We start from the raw sequence: 20,201 nt of genomic DNA, 5'->3' as shown, positions 1-20,201 counted from the left end.
TACACTTGTTTCAGTGAGCATGTTTCGGTAGGGGGAATGAAATGCCATAGCCTTGGTGTTTTATATATGAGCTATAAATTCACCCTTTTTCCAGGAGAATTTCATGATATTCATAGCTGTCAATTGTACAAAGTGAGGATGTGAAAAACACAGAGCTGCCAGCCTTTCCTCTTCTGCCCTAAGGGTGTGTGGGGCTATCACACATACTCTTTCCTCTATGTTTCATGCTTAACCTTCCCATGTTTTCCTTCCTTACTTCCAGTGAGATAATGTAAGGAGTTAAGTAGCATTCTGTTTTCTTTTCTTGTGGCAATATCATCAAAGTAACATCACTGACTCATTGCTCCAGATTCTCACCAAAATTCCCACCATTTATAAAGCATGTTCAGTTCCTTGGAGCGCTCCTAAGCCTTGGTTTTACAGCTCCATCAGACGGTGTAAACTTCAAAGCAAAAACCTATATTAAAATACAACTACTAGGTTCAGCAGCACAAAGAGGGTTTGAACACTTCCAGAGCATGAAGCTACCAAAGAAGTATCTGCACCAGCCACTAGAGGCATATTTACAGCAGCATTTACAGTTTTTCATCACATGGCACACACATTGTTTAAAAGAAATGTTCAAAAATCAGTAAGGCTAGTCCAAGCCAGCCTGTGACATCTCTAAAAGTTACCTTTTCCCTTTGCTGCCTGTCATTCTCCCCACCTTCCTTGTTTTTCCTGCTTTTCTACAAGCACCCCACTCTGAATTTCTTCTTGAAATAGTTGAATGCTCAATCTTTTAAAGTGTATTTTCAGTGGTTTCACTTGAAAATACAAAGAAGGAAAACAGTGCGTAGGTTCAGGTTTTGATACCAGTTATTTCATGCCAGTAGGAAAGCAAGTTCAGAGCTGAACAGTCAAATCCATCAAGCAGAACCCCTTGATGGAGGCTGATTTGCCCACATAAGATAATTGCACAGTTAAAGACACAGAAAGGTTTATGCAGATTTAACCCCAAGTAGCAGCTGAACAACTGGTTCACTAAAATAATACTAAATCTTCATTACTCAACGAAAATATAACCAACAGTTGAGGAATTTAGAGCAGGCAGCTTACACACCAGAAACTAATGAGATAATCATGCAAAGGCAAACTGGTTCAAAAGTCTTACACATTTCTAACTGATTTATACACATTTTGTGTCCTCCTTGGCTCCAATATTTGCATTAGTAAATTCCCTGGCATAAAGTAAACACACATTTCTGAGTCACTACTGAAATAAAGACTAAAACTGTGCAGCTAAGTATTGCATTTTCATGTAGCCAACATCATTCAAAACTACTCATGTAATTATTATGCATTATTATAAGCAGAAAAAATTTGAGTGCAGAAAAATCCTGCATAAAAACTGAAAAATTACAATCCTAATTTATATGATTAAAGCTGACATTTGCAGCAATTGTGCAATGCACAAAACTTCAGAATTGAAACACTATGTAATTAAAATCTGTAATTGCAAAAAATAGGCTGCTTAGACTATAATTTAACCAGGTTCTCTTTATTTGATCATCTGATTCTAAAGGTTAATGCAGTGGCCTAGGAAGCCAGTGTTCCCATTTTAATTGTGCTGGCATTTTGACCAAATCCACTTTTAAGGAGATATGGGAGGAAAAAATCAAAGCTGTCTTTGCAAGCCACTGCTGCCTTCATAAAACGTTCATAGTGAGAACACACAAACCCAAAATCTGCTGACTTTATTAAAATATTAACAAGGTATAGTTAAAACTTTTGTACACTTATGCAAATCAGGTCGCTAGAACAAGGGAAAGGCGGGATCCCCTGGGAGAAAAAAAATATAAAATCAACAAAGTGAAAAGATCAGCCATCCTTCCACAGCATGACAGCACAACACAAGAGGCAGCAGCTTGGGAATTCAGCAAGATAAATAAAAACCCTCCAAAGTTTAAGTAAATCGTGGTTTATAAAGCTAATACATTTAAATGAGGCATATGGTACCATTCTATAAAAAGACTGCCTTTCCCAGGGAATGGGAGGGGTGGTGTTGGTGGCCATGCTGCACAGGTGAGATGGGTGTGAGGAGGCAGCCAGGGTGGGCACCTCTGTGCCAGGGCAGGCTCTGGGCTCCGCTGCCCAAGAGGAGCCCTGCACACACACATGGAGCAGCTTCAGTGTCTCTGTGGGCTCTGCACCAGGGCTATTGCGGGGTTTAACCCCAGCCTCCCTGCTCCAAGGAGGCCTCTGGGGCCAGGGCTCCAAGCATGGCTGCAGCAGCATGCCCAGGTCAGGGCTCAGCCCCTGCAGAAGGATTTGTGCCCCTGGGAACGGGTGTGAGCCAAGCACTGGCTCTGTGGAGGCTACAGCTGCTGGGGCTGCAGCCCCAGAGCTGCCAGGGACAGTGGTGTGGGAGGCCTGGGCTGCAGAGCCCAGCCTGGCAATGTGCTGCTGCCTGGGAGGAGCCTCTACCTGAGCATCGTGTCGAGATGCACCCACGCTGTCTCATACTCAGCAGGGAAAATTCCTTTACTTATGATTTAGCAGCAGGGAAGGGGATGGGGCAGCTACCATTTGCTTAGTCTTTGTATGTTAATCAGTCCCTAAATTATTAATGGAGAAAAAGAAATTATTTACAAGGTGTTTGACGTAGACATGTAAGGATGTAGCAACACTACTGTCAAGAGAAATACTCATAAATCATGATATCTGTCTTGTCTTATTTATTTATTTATTCCAGCCATGCTCAGAGACCTTTTTCTCCTCCAGGCACCCAAGGAGGCAGGAGGAGACTGAGAGACTGTTTAAAAGCAGAAGAGACCATACCAAGGTTAGGCACCTTTTCTAAATGCTGCACAAGGGTGACAATTGCACAGAGAAATCAACAGCTTTAGCTTTGTTTTTACTCCTGTTGTAAACATACCTGAAGCTCTGTTTGAAAGAAGAACTTCTGTGGGCACTGGGAACAGTCATAAATTTTGTCTTCCTGCCCGTGCACTGCAAAGATGTGCTGCTGCAGTTTGTTTGCCTGTACAAAAACTGAAACAACAGAGTGCTGTTAGTTGAGATTGCTTCATATAAGGCACCTCGTCTCAAACTGCACTTCAGAGTCTCTGCAACTGTAAAAGGTCCGAGGATATCTGCCAGAGAAGTGCTGATACACTTGGTTCAGCAGAATTTCCTTACAAGTAGTCAATTTAGAGTCTCCAGGCTGACAGTCAGCTTACTTCTAACAGACTTTACATCCTGTATGGATTTTTGATATTTCACATAAAGCTAACACTGTCCAGGTAACTGGAAGAACTCAGCCTTCAGACCAAAGAGAGGACGTCACTGCTCCCATGGGGAGCCCTGGGCCCATGGCAGGTGCATCAGATGCATTTTTAATGCAGGACAACTGGGCCAGGAGAAGCATTGATGGCTGGTCTGGAAGATACATGGCCCAGAACAGCATTTCTGGCAGAAATGTGAATCTGAAAGGGCAGGCTTGCCACAATTTTTAGATCTTTTAAATAGGTTGTCCATTCAGTATAAAAGAAAAATATTATTGTTTAACATCACAAATATCACAGCATCTGCATTATGATTCTGGATTGACAATTCTGATTTTACCGAGGGAAATTTTGAAGCGGAATATATTGAACCACAGCTTTAGCTGGTAAAAAATATATCTATATTTGATTTAATTTTTGTGTCACTTTACATGAATGGCCATCTGTATGTGAAAATGGCTTCTTCAGCAGAATTTAACAAATGCATCCAAAATTTTTTACAGCACATTTCAGAAAGGATATATTAACTCCAAGCTCACACAAAAAGCAGTTTCTCAAAAGGTGGGTCAAATCCTAAAGAATGTAGGTTCACCTTATTCCCACCAAAGTTAAAGGAATAGCAGGTGCTGCCATGCCCCTTTACTGACAACAGGCCCACAGTGACACCTACACCATCCTTATCTCTCAAACAGATCGGAAATGCAGATGTTAACTACTGTGTTGAAGAGAGTATAAAAGGCAGCCTTTAGCATGCACCCTGCAGATCCTGGAAAAGCAAGACTCACCCATGATCATTTGCACTGATGAGACAGCTTAAATGATCTAGAGAGAAGGAATACCTAGCAGGCTCTCAGACAGAATTTTGAAATGTACTACTGTAAGAAAACTGGATTAAAAAAAACCTCTGAGACAGCAGCTAGCGAAACCATAGAGTTGTACAATTTGGTCTTATCAAACATTTACTCCCATTTACTCAGCACTATAAGCAGATCATGAACCACCTGGCCTTTAAAGAGTCCTTGCTCAGGTGAATTAGGGCTTGCAAGAGCAGGTTCATCCCTTGCAAGTCCTGCCCTTGCAAACACACAGCACCTGTGAGTCACCTGGCGAAATGTAAATGTTTGGAGGCGTGGGGGCCATGCCGAGCCCACTGCATGTGGCAGTGCTGCTCGGTGTCAGACACTACAGAGCTGCTCGGCAGAGCGAGCCCCAGCTCAGACAGAGGATATCTGAACATTTCCAAGCACAGTATTTCTTTTTCCCAGGGAAAGGAATACAGTATTTTACAAATCCCCCGAGTGTCATTTCTGGATCTAGCCATGCACGCTGAGGCTTGTCTTGGCCTCCCTGTCTTACCTGTGAAACAAACAGGGCATTTGAATGTGCCTCCCATCCCCTCAAAGCTGTGCTCAATCAGGTGACACAGGAGCTTTGCCGGAGAGTCAAACATCTGGTTACACAGCTTGCACTCATGATTGATGCCTTCCTCTGCAAGGTTCAAATGATACAACTTGTTAGTGACACAGCAGATTAGCGTCGGGGAGGCAGCAGCAGCCGGTGGGAAGGCCTGTGCTGGGCACAGGCCCCCAGGAGCCCCAGGACCCCCAGCCCCAGAGCAGGAGGGGCTGCTGGAGCTCAGGGCTGCAGCCCCCACAGCCCGGCTGTGCTGGGAGCTCCATCCAACACAGGGCTCCCAACAGCCCTGCCACAAAGGGACAGCAGCCCTGCCCTGGCTGCAGGGGATTAAAGAGTCAAACAGCATTTAAAAGCACTTTAATAGTGTGGATTCAGCCACCAGCGCTGACAGAGGGCTGAAGTGATGTCTTCACCTCAGAGTACACTGCAGACATACAGGAGAGCAAGGAAGTGTTGGAGAATAGCAGGAGCTGAGAGCAAAGTGTCAGTGTCAGTGTAAATTTTTTTTGTATATCTTGGCTTTTTACAAGGTGTAGAGAAACCACTGAAGGTATTTAAATGTAATTTGACAGCGGAATTTCCTTGTCACATATCTTCAGTATTGAATACACAGGGCCCATTTTAAATGTGTCTATATTCTAACTGAACTCAGTGAAATAGCAATAATTATTACCCTTGGTTCAAGCCTACCACTTTTGCAAGATAATATGCTTCTCTATTTATTGAAGTTTGTGGTTCTGGGTACAGTTGAGCTTTTTTTTTTGAGGAACTGAAGTCATGTTAAAGCAATTTTCACACATAAAACTAAACAATGCTTTGGTTTTCTTAAGAGAAGGGAGGGAGGGAGTTGAAGAATTTTAGAAAACATAGCATGTGGTTTATAAAAACTACCTAAAGAAACTACCTAAAAGGTTTTAATACTGTGACTGGTTTCTGCAAATAACTCCCTAAAAATGGTTCTTTCCTTCACTGTGGCAGCCCATGAGCTTCTCCTGAAAACACATTTTAAAAACTAAACAAATTCTTTCTTTTGTTCTACACTCACCTTTATTTTTACATCCTCAAATATCAAAGATTATTAATTTTTAGTTCCAAGATTGCTAAGAAATTACTACATTACCCCATTAACTAATCCTTGCCAAATACATTTGGTTCTTACAAATAATGTGAGCCCTCATGAGCGCGGTCTTTACTTACAGTTGCTTCAAATTAGCTTTTTCTATTTTTAAAGGGGCTAAAGAGAAGGGAAGTATTTCTTGCTATGAAGCCTTTGGTACTATCAGGATCCCAAGGCCCCTGTGCAAGGCTTGGACAGCAGGAGCTGCCTGTGCTGCCTCTGGGACCCGTGTGGCAGTGGGTGCCCACAGTGAGCGCTGCACCAGAGCTGCGGGGGAATGGGGAGGCAGCGTGGGGACATGTAAACAGGTGAGCTGGGAAGGAGATAAAAAGAGAAAAGGCAAGAGCCAGGAACAGAAAGATGAAAGGGCTGGTAGCTCCGTGGCAGCAGCTCTATGGATTCCCTTGGGAGCCACAAGCAGGGACTGGGATGTTTCTAGGGCGCGCCGAGGTTTGCAATGCTCCGCTTGCGCAGCCTCCACGGGCGGGCACGCTGCCCTCTCCAGTGTGTACATTTCCAAAGCAGGCCCTCTCCCCTCACTGTGGCCTAAGGCTGGAGTCTCCCATCAGACCCTTGCCTGAAAAGTTCTGGCTTTGTGTGAATTTTGCAACCTGCTCCAGAGGGGAGAAGAGATGGGAAGGGACATGAGCCTCATGCTGAGCATGCCCAGCCACACTGCTGTGTACAGCAACCAATTGCTGCAATAAACCCGCAGAGGACAAAGCAGGAACTGGGGGGAATGGAACAAATGCCTTCTACGAATAAATCAGAGAAATCATGTTTGACATTAATTTTCTACCCTCTACATACTGGGTGTTTGGAAAACAGTGATTCATGTACAGCCTATGGTCCTGTGTGAGCACATGTGTTCATAAATACAGATGGACACATACTGATGACTAGACTGCTGCTCCTTTTCCAGCCTAAATATCTATAATTTGAGTAAAACTAAAAAAAGAAAAGAAAAACAAACAATGCTCAGCATTTCAGTTAAAGAAATCCTTACAAGCTTGGTATGTTTAATTAGGTAACAGAGATTGTGTATTTTCTTGGCTGATCCCTGCAGTATTTTAAATAGTTAAACCCATAACAAACAAACTAAAACTAGAATGAAAAATAATAAAACATAATGGGTTCCTGCAGATCTGGAAATTTATCCCACTCGAGGCAAGACCTTTTGATTTGCAAATCCACTTCTGAATTATAAGGCCTTCTCCTCACCGGTGGGGGTTTTTATTCCACTCCCACAGGAGTCCATTATGTATTTCTTGTGTCTATAAAACCATCCAGAAAGAAAAAAAGAGGGAAAAAGTACCATGGTTAGCATGACAAACGTTTCTCTTTTCATGCATGTGTATTCAAAATATGAAAATGCCCAAAGATATAGATAGAATTGCTGCTATAATCACTCTCTCCTCTATGGCATTTTACAGCATATTATTTTACACAGAAACACAGCACATGTACAGGGATACTCAGTCACCTTTGGAGAATAACTTCCTTGAATTATATAAGATCATCTAGGTACCTGCAAGGAGGCTTTTTGACAATGTGGTGTGACAGTCAAATGTGTGGTGCTGGGCAACAGCAAACATATCATCATTTCCCTCATTCTTATTCGCCTTTTTTGTTCTAGCATGACAAGCATCTATGAGAGACCTACATAACTCAAGTGAATTATGCAGCCCCTCTCATTTGTAAAATAAAATGCAGATTTTTACAGTTTGTTATGCCAGATCTTCTCCCATTTCTTCATAAGCGTATCTATGGAGGGATCAGATGATTACAGGACTAAACAAGCAATGCACAGCAAACAAGAATCTTGGGTTTCTTGCCTTTTTTTCCTGAGCTCAAAATAATAAGCATTAATTTTACACTTCATTTCTCAAAAAAATAATAGGATGTGCTCTTGTTTAAAACAAGCAGGCCTGCTGGATTCTGTCAGGCTGAAACTATGTCAGGCCAAAAGAGGAACAGAGCGCTTTGTGTAAAAGTATCATGGGGAGATGATAGTATCCTGTAATGTTTTCAGTACCTACTTTTGTCTCCAAAAGCATTTGATCCCTGGCAGACACATACTTATTTCCATACTGGTCTTGAGGGAAGCCAGTAGGAATGAGAGCTGATTATCTGAATCCTGAAGGTGAAACCTGGGTGGTGCCCGCTGATGTCAAAGGCAGGCGTTTGTATAAATTTGGAGGTACATAATTTACTGCCTGTTAGTGAGGATTAGTGGGCTGCCAGACCCAGCTGAACCGCGGTGGCAGAGCACGTCACTCATTGTTCCCAAGGCCGGGTGCCTTTGCAGGATAGTTTTAAATATGTTGATAGGGTGTTTAGTAGCACTTACACTGCCATCCTGCCCATTTTAGAGTGGGAATATGCTTCTCCATGAAGCTATTTCTGCTGCAGCAATGTGCACTTAATACATATTACAATGAGTCTCTAAGCCTCTAAGAGAACCGACACCAGCAGCCTCCTGGCGAGGATGCAGTATAATTAATAATGCTGTATTAAACCCATTTACTGTATCAGCTGCATTTCTAATTATAACTATATTAATGGCAATGTGGAAGTACATGTTAACACTGTCGTGTACTGACACGTTATACCAACAAGTAGATTTGAACACCAAATATCAAGATGGCATTGTCTTTACTATTAGTTAAAACTTCGCTCTTCTACTCGATTTAATAAAGCAAAAATTTTCCCCTACAGAATAACTGCAATAGTCCTAATTTGAGAGATCATGTAAGATAATCTGATGCTCCTTGCTGACAACAACATGTACATCTCACACTATATCTTTCCAGACCAGTATATTTCTCCTCTGCTGCACCAAATTAAGCCAATAAAAGGGAATTTCTTCCCTGTACTCAGATGTTCACATCCATGAGTTAACTGTGCTTTTAATGAACTTTGAAATACTGTGATTCAGTGTAACAAAGCATTAATATACTGTATTCACAGAGAACCTTCTTCTGTCCATTAGATCATAAATTTGGTAGAATTAAATGGGCCGTGTGCTCTAATTATGGTAGAAATAAATAGGAATTGGAATGAACACAGGGAAATAAAATGAAAACTGCATGGAACTATTCTGTTTATGCAATTCATTTCCCAGTAAATAACAAATCAAAGGGAAAAATTTATAATGTAAGAAAAGGAGCTTGCCCAGCAATTTTTTCGATGTGGCTGTGAAGGAGCAAGGGGCTGGAACCAGGGTAGGGCAGCAGTAATGGACACTCCACTCAAACACAAAGCCTGCAGAGAACCACTTTGATCCCTCATCTGCTTTGCACCACTCCACCACTGGTTTTCATTCAAAACAATCCAAGGATGGAAGTAAAACGAAGGTCTGAAGACACACTGCAACTGCTGCAAGGGGACGGCAAATTTGCAGATGGTCACATTGGACAAAGACAATGTCCGCTGTATGGTCAACACCTCCTCCTCACCATTGCTGCCTAAACCCATGACCTGTGACACAAACCTTTGGGCCACACTGCTGCACTGCATTTGTGTAATTGCTCCTGGGGGTGCGGCTGGGTCCTTTCCTGCTGGGGCAGCATGGGGCCAAGGAGAGCCCACGCTCCCTTTGCTGGGGCCAAGGAGAGCCCACACTCCCTTGCTGGGGCAGCATGGGGCCAAGGCTGGGGCAGCATGGGGCCAAGGACAGCCCAGGCTCCCTTTGCTGGGGCCAAGGACAGCCCAGGCCCCCTTTGCTGGGGCCAAGGAGATCCCGCACTCCCTTGCTGGGGCCAAGGAGAGCCAGCGCTCAGCCCGGCACTGCCAGTGGCACCAGGCGCTCTGCAGCACAGCCATCAGGCAGCCTGGGCGGGGAAAGGCAGCGGATTGATGGCGTGGCAACAGAAATGTCACCTGGGGAGCTGGGTGTCGTCCTCCCAGGGATGCTGGAGGTCAGTTACTATGGCAACACCGAATGAGCTCAACCTTGTAACTGACCCTTATCTTTTTTTGATCTGTGGCCCCCTTGGGACCGTGGCTGGAAATCAACTGGAAAATAATCTGGTCACATATCAGAAAGAAAACTATTTATACTTATTTATTTATCCAGGTAGAGCTCGTATCTCCCTTTGACGACTCTGCCAGACTAAAGACACCCATCATGTTCCCTCAGCGGTTTCAGTGGCTGTGAGGAAACACCCGGCTCTGCGCTGTGAGAAACCATGCCAAACCCCCCTGCCACCGCACAACACACACACACAATGCCATGGATATCTGTGCTCATGACTCCACTGATAGATTGCCAAAATCTTTCCTTGCTCTCAGCCCCTGACTTGCCTGTGTGGATAAACACACACCTACACCCCTTCTTGGATGGTTTAATATTTTATGTTGGTATCCACTAATCATATTCTTTTGTGCTTTATCTCTCTGCTGAAATATGATTCTGCTTTGAAATATATTTATATGATCTAGAATGGCACAACACTGATGTCTTTTATGAGCTGAAGATTGTTTAATAAAATCTTGCATTTCTGCTTCATCCTTATGACAATTTTACTATTATAAGTTTTCAAGGGATATGAGAGCTGTCCACTGTGGTTAGAAACATCACTTTAATGAAAAATGATAACATGGGGGCTCGGATTTTTCTAGAAACTATATAAGGAATACCAGCAAAAATACAGCGTTCCCAACATGCATTCATATGTAATTTGCTGGTTTTCCCTATATTTGCCTATAGATAAGAGTCATTAAAATCAAGTCTGTTTATCATAGTTTTCCAAAGGATGGGCAGCCCAGACAAGGGTTTATCAGCACAAAGGGCAATTGCTCTTCTTCAGGTGGAGAGACTCTCTGGGGAAAATGGATTCAGGAAATCAGGGACTATATTGGGGGACAAAAGCCACAGGACTTGCTGGTGCTAGAGGAAATTCCTATGGATTCCTGGTAACAAACTCCAGGGTTACTTGTGATGTACTTCTACAGGCTCAAAAAGGTATTCTTTTCCATGCTAAATTAGCCTAACCACACAACGGGCTTTAAACTCTTTCATCATCTTAGGGGGCCTCGAGCTCAAAATATGCAGAATTAGATGCCAAATTATTTATAGGGTAGCTTGCAAGTTCACTGCCTCCAGTATATGTCAGTACACTGCAATATTAAAATGACCATCAAAAAGAAGCATGGTCCCAGAGGGACTGGGGATGAGATTGAAGGGAGTTTCCTCCTGACTGCGAGTTCCTGTGCTGCTCCAGAGCCCCTGCCCTGCTCCTGGCTGCAGGCTGTGTGCTCCCACTGCTCCTGGGGGGAGGCTGAGCCTCACACTCACGGGATGGGGCTGCCAGGCCCAGCTTCATCAACTTAATTTTCAGTTTACAAGAAAAATAAAATCTGAAAGTTCAAAGGAGTTCATGGAGTTGTGCATCATCTATCTCTGTCTGCAGAGCCCCAGAGGGGCCTGCCTGCAAAGCTTTATTTTAGATTTAGATATTAATCTGAGAAACTGCATAAACATAATTTATAGAAGTGCACACAATACTTCAGCACAATAACTTCACACTTTATCAGCCTTTCTCTGAAGATGCCTTTTTTTAATAGCCTATATTAAAACTTTTTGTGCACTGAAGCCTGATAGGTCTGACTGCTCCTTCACAATAATTGATTAAGGAATAACTCCACTGGCTTCCATGGAAAAATGGAAATGTAAAACCCATACAGGAAAAAAACACATGCTCTGAGTGTGCAAGTCCATACAACCACACACAGAACTAGCTTTATCCAGACTAAAGAACCTCTAGGAATAACTAGAATTTAGTAAGAACACCTAATTCCCACACAATTCAACTCATGTATTTCAATGTTTTGAAATACTCAGAGTTGTGTTATTTCAAGTTTAATGTCAATACCTGAGGAAACTGAAGTAACACAGCCCTGAATCCATGGCCACACAGCCTATTCCCTGCACTATCCTCCCTCATGCCATCATATTGCTGAAAACTAAATACACCTTATTGCTCCTGCTCTCCTCCCTGGGAGCAGCTCCCTGTACTGCTGCACAGCAGGAACACATTCATCCTCTCATGCTATTGACAATATCACATAGAACAGCTCAGCACAGACAAACAGCAATAACTAGCATCTACTTGGCATCTATTCTTCTTGTGAAATTAAAAATTAAAATTAAAACATCATTATACTCTTATTAAACATCCCACTGGAATATGCCGATGCTTTAAAAACATGCAAAGCTTTAAACCTACTTTAAATAGGTGTAAAGCCCTTTTTTTCTCCTTTTGCAGGCCTGGCACACTCCCCAGCCTCAGCAGCAGGCCCCAGAGCTGTGAGGTGCCCCCTCCCCAGCACATCCCACCCGTGCCTCCTGCAGTGCCAGCGTGCAGTGACCGTGGTCACACAGAGGCCACCAGAGCTCCAGGAGCCGCCAGCCACGAGGTGCCAAAGGCAAAGCCTTCCCTCCCCTGGCTGGGTGCAGGGGGGCAGCTGCATCCCACAACTACTGCTCTAAAGGCATTTGCCTTGTTGCTGGGTGCATTTTGCATTTCTGAGTGCTCAGACGTTCCTGAGCTGGGGTGCAGGGCAGGGTGAGCAGCCCCCCGAGCTAGCCCAGCACTCCTGGGACAGCACACAGTGTTTGTTAAAACACCAACTCCCACGGATGTGTATCACTGATGTTCACATTGCCATTTCCCAAGCACACATTGACATGATAGACTTTAAATCTATCGTGTAAATAATCATCAGATTAGTGCTCTCTAATAATATATAATTAACATGACAGGCTACAAGCCAGTTGTTGTCAACTACACTCAGCAATGCATAGAGTAAGAGAAAGCATAAACAGTTCCCATGATGGCAGCAGGGAAGCAGAAAAACCGGTAAAAGGAGAAATAGAAATAAAACTCCTAAAAAAACCCCACCTAAATGTACAATTTAACCAAGAAACACTGAAGGTTCTTTCAGGCTTTAAAACATATTAAATGTCAACTTTTAATTATTTTTTTTCAGTGGGAGGGTAGACTTTTATTTCTATCAGCAAAGAAATATTCTATTATCCCTGCATTGGTGCAATGCCTCTTGAGTGAGTACAGGTGCATTGGCATAAGGGTCCTTATTCTAATATTGCAAATTCTGCATAAACATGGAAGTATGTATCCAGCAATGTAAACTTTACAGCAGTATCAGCTATGGTCTAATAAAAGATTGCAATAATATAGATATCTGGGAAATGGTGCAGTGGGCACAGAGTTAAAAGTGCAATTGAAAACCAGCCATGAGCATTATTTTTGTGGCAGATCACCTACCACTCAGAGACTGGCCAAATGCTGCACCCCCATAATGCTGGGGCAATTTGCACCACTTACTCAAATAAATGCATTTCTTTTAAATATGTATTAATTTTGTTGTCTTATTAAGAAACAGTATTCCTAGGGAGAAGTCTCTGGTTAAAAAGCAATCTCTTATGGCACTGTTATCAACTCAAAAGATCAAATTTCTTTGAAATACCTACAGATAAGCAAAAAACCCAGAAACACCTCTCAGCTTTTTCTTAGAAAATAAAAATGATGGTTACCCAGCTATCTTGACATGAGCACTCAGCACAACTGCACCAGAGCTTACATGTTCATCTGAGGGTTGAACTCATGTCACAGCCCAGCCCCAGAGAGGCTCCTGTTCCCCACCCTACCCATGTGCCTCCTTCCTCCTTCTCCCCAGGGACAGGGACACAAACCAGTTATTGGAGATGTCAAAATGAGATGCCACTGCAAACACAGAGAGCCAAGGGTGACTAAATAAGGTCTGGCTGGCTAAGACAGGTAACTGATTTTGCATGGCTTGAATATCCCTCAGAGCTCGTTAAGTGCAAATATGCCCAAAAGAATGAACCTCCCCTATGAGACATATTTTAAATCAGGAATCCCAGGGTGCAGTAACACATGATATTCCTTAAAGCAGTCAAAAAGAAGAATCTGCATGAAAACAAGAAAATTTCTTAAGCATCTCTGCATTATGGAGACATATATTCTTGTACTGTGGGATTATGCACAAGTAAATGTACAGAGCATCTCTCATTGATATTGGTGCAATTTGCTTGATTCACTCTCCACAGTCCAGGTGGAAATCAAACCCTCTGGCCAGCTTCATCTTGAATAAGAAGAGTCACTGCTACCCAGTGACTTTCTGGAAGAGATCTCACAGCTGAGCAAGGGCTCTGCACAACACAGACTGTAAAGTGACTCTGGGTAGTGCTCATCTAACATACAAACATGGATTACAATGCACAAAACCTAATATCAAACTCATACCCCTTTACACGTGAGCCAGCCAGCTTGCACACTTCATGGATGATCTGGAGCTGGACAGGCAGCACTGAAGCAGTTGCCCTGAGCTCTGCACAGAAGGAGAGCTCAGACCAGCACACACATCCTGCAGAGCTGGGAGGGGCACCCGTGGCAGGGAAGCATGGGCAGAACCTTATTCTGGGATGCTAAACTCAGAAGACTTAGGTTTCTGCCTTTGTAAACAAATTCCTTTCTATTTTACTATGTCTGTAGCTCAGTCAGGCATATATGGCTGTTGGCAGTCATAACATGGCTCTGTCAGTGCACAACAGGGCCAGCTTGTTTTTATTTTTTTTTTTTAGAAACACATTTTCTTCATTTTATATGCCATTAGCTTTTTAATCCACTGAGGAAAGCCATGTGCAAACTCTCACTGTAGACAGACTCTGGAGAACATATGTGGTCTGTGACAGAAAACATAGTGTAAAAGATAAGGCAAATGTGTATTTTTGGTTAAATAAAGTGATCTGGAAGAGCCAGTCCTACAGTAGAGCTGAAGCAGCCACCTGAAAGTGTGAGCATGCCACAAAAACACAAGGTATCAAAACACAAGGACATTCAGGAGGCTCTGATGGCTCATTAAGAGCAGGAGTCCTACAGAGCTATTTTTGCTTAAACTCACCTAGATCTCATGCTCTTAGCATTGTAAGGTGTCCTGGGCTCTCTGCAACTCCTCTCATTCTCAGAAGTTACATTTAAAAATAAAATTAAATTAAATTGAAAAAAAAATAAAAATGCCAAGCCCCAGGCCTCATCCCAAAATGAAGCACCAAGATGTTCCCAGCAGGATGGTGCTTTCAGGGTGTGCATGGTACAACTGGAGCCATGCAGAGGTGGCTTGGAAAGATCCAAACGTGTTTTCAGATTGCTGCAGATAAAGGCCTGATATGCAATCATTGAACTTGAAAGAGACTTGGGGGTGTCCACCTAATAAGTCCACATGAGAAGAAACACATTCCACAGCCCTGCAAAACTTACAATGAAGGAATGAAAAAGGAGAGGAAAGATCAAGCTGCTTTTCAGCTGGGCCTTCAAACAAAATAAGATTCTCAATCAAGCCATCATGGAGTTCCTGCTTCAACCAAAAAGGTTTATCTATGTCAGAGACCTGCCATCCACCATTTTGTTCTTTTTTTTATTTTGTGAGTTCTTATTTTAACCTCAGATTCAACAATCAGCATTAAGAAGTCGGCATTTGCTCCTATCACCCCAGAGAGGCAGGGAAGATACAATTGTATATATGCAAAATAGGTATGAACTCTGATAACAATACTTTGCCTGTAGGCAAAATTGACTTTTTAAATGGCAGCCACTATAATAATGTTAGCCTAAGACCCACCCTTGCAGGATTTTCCTCTGCTTAATAAAAACAAGGTACATGCTGACAGGAAAAGCAAGGAGTACCGATAACACGGGGAATGTTTTAGTGGGAATGGGAGAAAACAAAATTGTAAAATTGTAAAATAAAAGGTCTGCCCCACTGAACTACAAACACACTTGCTGTATTGAGGGGGTGAAGCGGCAAGTCTGCAGCCATAGAGGCAAGAAGGGCTGCCCAGATCTATGTACTAAAGCTTGTTAGTCTCAACCAGCAGCACCTGAAAAGGCCTTGGGATGGTTCCCCACACAGCCCATCCTTTTTGAAAATTGCCTAGGAATGGTCTGAAGCATCTACTACTCATCCTATAGATGGGTATGATGAGTAGTAGATGATGCCTACTCTTTGCATCTCTCTTCCTTATGGTTGCCAACAGAAAGTGCGTTGCTGCACAAGAGGAACTCCAAAATCAGTCCTGAGGTGTGATCAGAAAAGTCCGGCTCCTCAAGGGAGTGTGTTGGGAGACCTGGGATGGCCTGGTGCCAGCCATGTGCCTGAACTGCCCCCATCCAAGGCCACCAGCCCCAGTGTGAATGGCCACTCCTCCACTGGGCACAGGTCCTGGCAGGTTGTGGGGCACATCCCAGGAAGAGGCGTGCAGGCAGCGTGGCACACACAACAGTTGAATCTTTGCAACTAGATGAGCATCAATTATGCATTGTATCAAAATCCAAATGCTAGAGCATGAAGCAGGCAATTCAAAGAGACAGCAGGAGCAAAGCAAATGCCAAAGAAATGAAAAATATGTCCAAAACTGTGACAGAGCACTTGGCTACTTTTCATGTAACATCATCAATCGTCTCTCATCGAAGATTTCAAATACTTGGGAAGAAATTACAAAAATATTCAAAGATACAATATTTGTATTTTGAATGTTAATTTGACACAAAGGAGTGTGCATGAGGGAATGTTTATAATCAGCACTCCAATAAACTCACAAATGACTCTAGTATTTTATAAGCTTGTTAGAAACAAATCACTCCCTTAGCTTATATTTACTTACTGATGAATAATAAAAGGCCTCAATACACAAAGAGTAAATTCAAAATGTTTTCCTCTTGTTTTATCTTCTATGACAATACTGGAACCCTTTCGCTCAGGCTGTGATTCCCAAACATGCCTCTTCTGGTTTTATGGCTAAATATTGATTTCTCCATACAAGCAGAGGCAGCTTTGAACCTTGGTTCCTGCCCCCATCCCCTGTGTAAAGCAGATGCCGTGGTCTGGAGTTGAACAGCAGTGGCTGGCCTTGCCCCTGCCCTCCTGCTGCCTGGAGGGTGGGGAAGGGAGCACATCCAGCTCTGCCAATTTGCACAGCAGTGAAGGTGCAGTCCAAGTGCTCACTCTCAGGAGGAAGAGAAGATATGCTCACCTTGCACACCTCCCGGAGCAAAGCACAGGACAGTTGAGCAGAAGAGTATAGAAAGAAACTTTGTAATATACTCAGAAACCCACAATGGTCCCAAACAAACACATAACTGCTTCAGCTGCTCTGCAGAGGCCTGGGCAAGGTGTCAGTACAACACAGGCTCCTGTGAGCACCCAAATACCCTGCACACCATTGGTGCAGCAGCCCAGTAATTGACCACAGCTGAAAATCCCCTTTAGCCTGTTTAAAACCACCAGGATGCTTTAATGCAATACAAATCATGCTTCAGCAGACAACATTACACCTACACCTTCCAAATGCGATTAGTTATACACCAGCTCAGGCCAATAATGCTCTAGACAGGAGCACAGGAGCCCAGTGCTAGCCATGGAGCCCTGGCAGTAGCTGTGCTGGGGTACCCACGTGTGCCATGATAGCTGGATTTCAGAAATAATTGCTGCATGGGTCGGCCTGCTGGATTCATAAGTGGTAAGTAGCACAAATGGAGGGAAACAAAAGTTGGCAGAACAATGCCTCATTTTTCTAATGTAACTAAGTGCTGAATGTGGTAATGGGAATTGTGGGGATACTTGTCTTTATGCTCTTATTTACCCAATAGAAATTATACAGGGATATTCTAATGCAGGATTTTACTTAATGTACAGTTAAGCATTACACAAACATTTTATTGTGGTCTGTAAAGATGATCTATTTAGAGTAGCTGAAAAAAAAATCAAACACTGCATTTAAGCATAAGTGCTTCTAGTAGACACACAAATGCAGAACGACTTTATAAAGTAATTGTAACACAGGCTTTTGTTCTAGATGGCCCTGTTGCTTCATGCACAGCCATCAAACACATCTTCACCATCTCTTAAAGACAAACCAAACACTGCCATGGACCAAGCTGGCTGGACACACAACATCTTTGTAATTGCATTAAAATGCCGAAGTGAGTAAATACAGCCAGGCCTACTCACAGCCCCAGCACCCACTGGTGCTGCAGAGGGTGAGGTGTGAACTTGACACGGTTTCTGTGACATGCCTGGTGCTGGGACTTGCCTGGTGGTCTTCACAGGGAGCTGGGAATCACTGCAGTATTGCAGAATACATAACAAAGCTTGTACAGCCCCTACTATTATTAACCATGATTCAGGTGTGCATTGAGCTGATTAAGCACTTAGTCATTACAGACAAGCGGCTTAGGATTCACATTTCCAGAGAGCCACATTTCCATTATAAGATGGGTTTTATTTCTAAAATTGTTAATGGCAGAGCCATGAGAAAAAAATTACTTTTTCACTTTTTCACCTGTGGACAAGCCATGTTGCACTGTACAGGATTTCACTAAGTGTAACACTGGCAAGCAATACACATTCAAAATAAATCTCAGGGCTCCAAAGCCATGGCCACACTGCACTGCCACTGCAATCCTCCCCAGGGACAGAGACCACCCGTCATAGAGCTCTGCTCCCTCCCCTGCCACTCTGGCCAGCAGCTGGAGCAAAGGGAAGGCTGCAGATGGAGCATCCCAGAGACTGCTCCGTGGTGCAGTGAGAGCTCTGATGGAGGAAGACCAGCAAAGGAAGATGGAGCACGGCTGTCCCACAGCAATGCTGCTGCCATCCCTGTCACTGCCCGGCCATTCCTACAGGAAACTGCCCTTGCCATGGGCTTCCCACCCCTCTCTGCCTGTAACGCAGTGCCTCCTGTACCACAGGTGAGGTGCAGGGCTCCCAGGCATGTTTGTGTTTTTACAGCAGTGCTGGTGTCTGAAACTCCAACCACTTAAGCCAGTAGCAATGTTCATAGCCTGCACCAGGGTATCTCTCCAAGGTGGAGTGTACAGACCAGCACCCCCCAAGCCACCAGGCAGGGGGGCCTACTCAGCTACTCAGCCTCTGTTCTTCCTCCCCACGTGATGCAGAGGAGTAGAGAGGCACAACATTCTTGGGGGAGAATTCCTTATACATTGTTCCAGCATCAGCACTTCAGCCCCCCGAGAGAACTGTGACTAATCCCCAACCACTCAAGAAACTTCATGCTAATGGATGGCAGGAAAAAACATACAATTTCTCAGAAAGGAAGATAATTACTGGGGGCATGTGAAATGCTAGAAATGCGGGAAGCAAACAGCTGAAGGAAAACCCATATAGGACATGTCAGGGTTTCACAACAAAAATGCTGTCAACGTGCCACGGTGTGTGTCAGGAGCCTCAGTGCTCTTCAGTCTGAAGTCACTGGGATTTTCCCTATGGCCAGGGGCTGCAATTTTTACCATCTAGATCTATCTTTGATGTTATTGAAACAGAGACATGAATTTGAAAAGGAAAGAAGTCATGTCATGAAGAAAACAGGAAAAAAAACCACTTTTCAGGGGGGAAGGGTCATGGCAATCTAAATGACTGAGTAAAAAACTACACTGCTCTCCATTTTTATAGAAGTGTCCCAAGTACAGTGCCCATGAGGAATCTCCTTTGAGCTATCCATTTATTTTTTAAAAGCTTTTCTGGAGAAAATAAGTACTCCTTATTTCCAGGAATAAAAACAAAACAAACCATCCTCAGACAGCTGGCAGGACAGGCAGGGCACAGCCCAGGCTCGCTCTGGGGCTGCCCCCTTTGTCTCCATGCCTGGCAGGTGTCTCTGAGGAGGGGAGCACACCAGCTGCTCTCAGCCATGACTGAAGCCAGGCACCTCAGGCATGAGTGGTGACAATCCCAGGGCTTTCTGGTGGGCACTTTGCTGTGCCCAGCACCGTTGGCAGTGCTGTGCCACCCCACTGCCTGCACAGAGCACGGGCCAGCCCAGCCCAGGCACCGGGCCTTGGATCACAGAGCAACACAATGGCAATTTCTAAAGGATTGCAAAGCCCACAACATCACTTGTGCTGTTACTGACAGGAGCTAAGGCCCCCTGTACCACCCTATTCAGAGTCAGAGGAAGGATTTCTCATGGCAGTCCTTGTGTCACGAGTTGCCCAGTTGTCCCCTGGCCCATTCCCTGTGCCCAGCAGCTGCCAGCACGGGCAGGGAACAGCGTCTGAGCACAGCACCCAGCACAGTGCCTTCACTTATATGTGCTGAGTTGCAATAACTGGGGGACATTTTAAATGGTTTCATCTCACCATTTGGTTTCCTTTTGCTTTTCAAAGCAGAGAAACTATTTATCAATAAAGATTTTTAAAAGAATTAATTATCACCATCATCAAGTCAAGCTCCCTGGTGCCTCGCTGTCCAGCACCTGCCTGAGTCGTCTCCCCTTTCAGTGAAGCATCTACCATATCTGCACCATCCTTGTGCTTTGCAGCTCTAAAGCACTATTAAAA

The 20,201-nt window shown here is 43.9% G+C and overlaps 1 protein-coding gene across 7 annotated transcripts in view; it reads right to left on the bottom strand.

The window, feature by feature from the left end:
• The window catches only part of ZNF423 (zinc finger protein 423), a 280,738-nt gene that overhangs the window by 18,505 nt on the left and 242,032 nt on the right, over window positions 1-20,201 (bottom strand). For all 7 annotated transcript variants that reach the window (XM_064723039.1, XM_064723043.1, XM_064723040.1 and 4 more), the window contains 2 exons: window positions 4,623-4,754; window positions 2,918-3,033 (listed from right to left, as the gene is read on the bottom strand). In XM_064723039.1, the coding sequence (XP_064579109.1) occupies window positions 2,918-3,033; window positions 4,623-4,754 (248 nt within the window). The remainder of the gene's footprint in view (window positions 1-2,917; window positions 3,034-4,622; window positions 4,755-20,201) is intronic.

Source organism: Zonotrichia leucophrys, chromosome 11 (assembly GCF_028769735.1).
Source record: "Zonotrichia leucophrys gambelii isolate GWCS_2022_RI chromosome 11, RI_Zleu_2.0, whole genome shotgun sequence".
Taxonomy (NCBI): Eukaryota; Metazoa; Chordata; class Aves; order Passeriformes; family Passerellidae; genus Zonotrichia; species Zonotrichia leucophrys.
The sequence above is the reverse complement of the archived record's forward strand: the minus strand, read 5'-3'. Positions and strand labels throughout refer to the sequence as shown.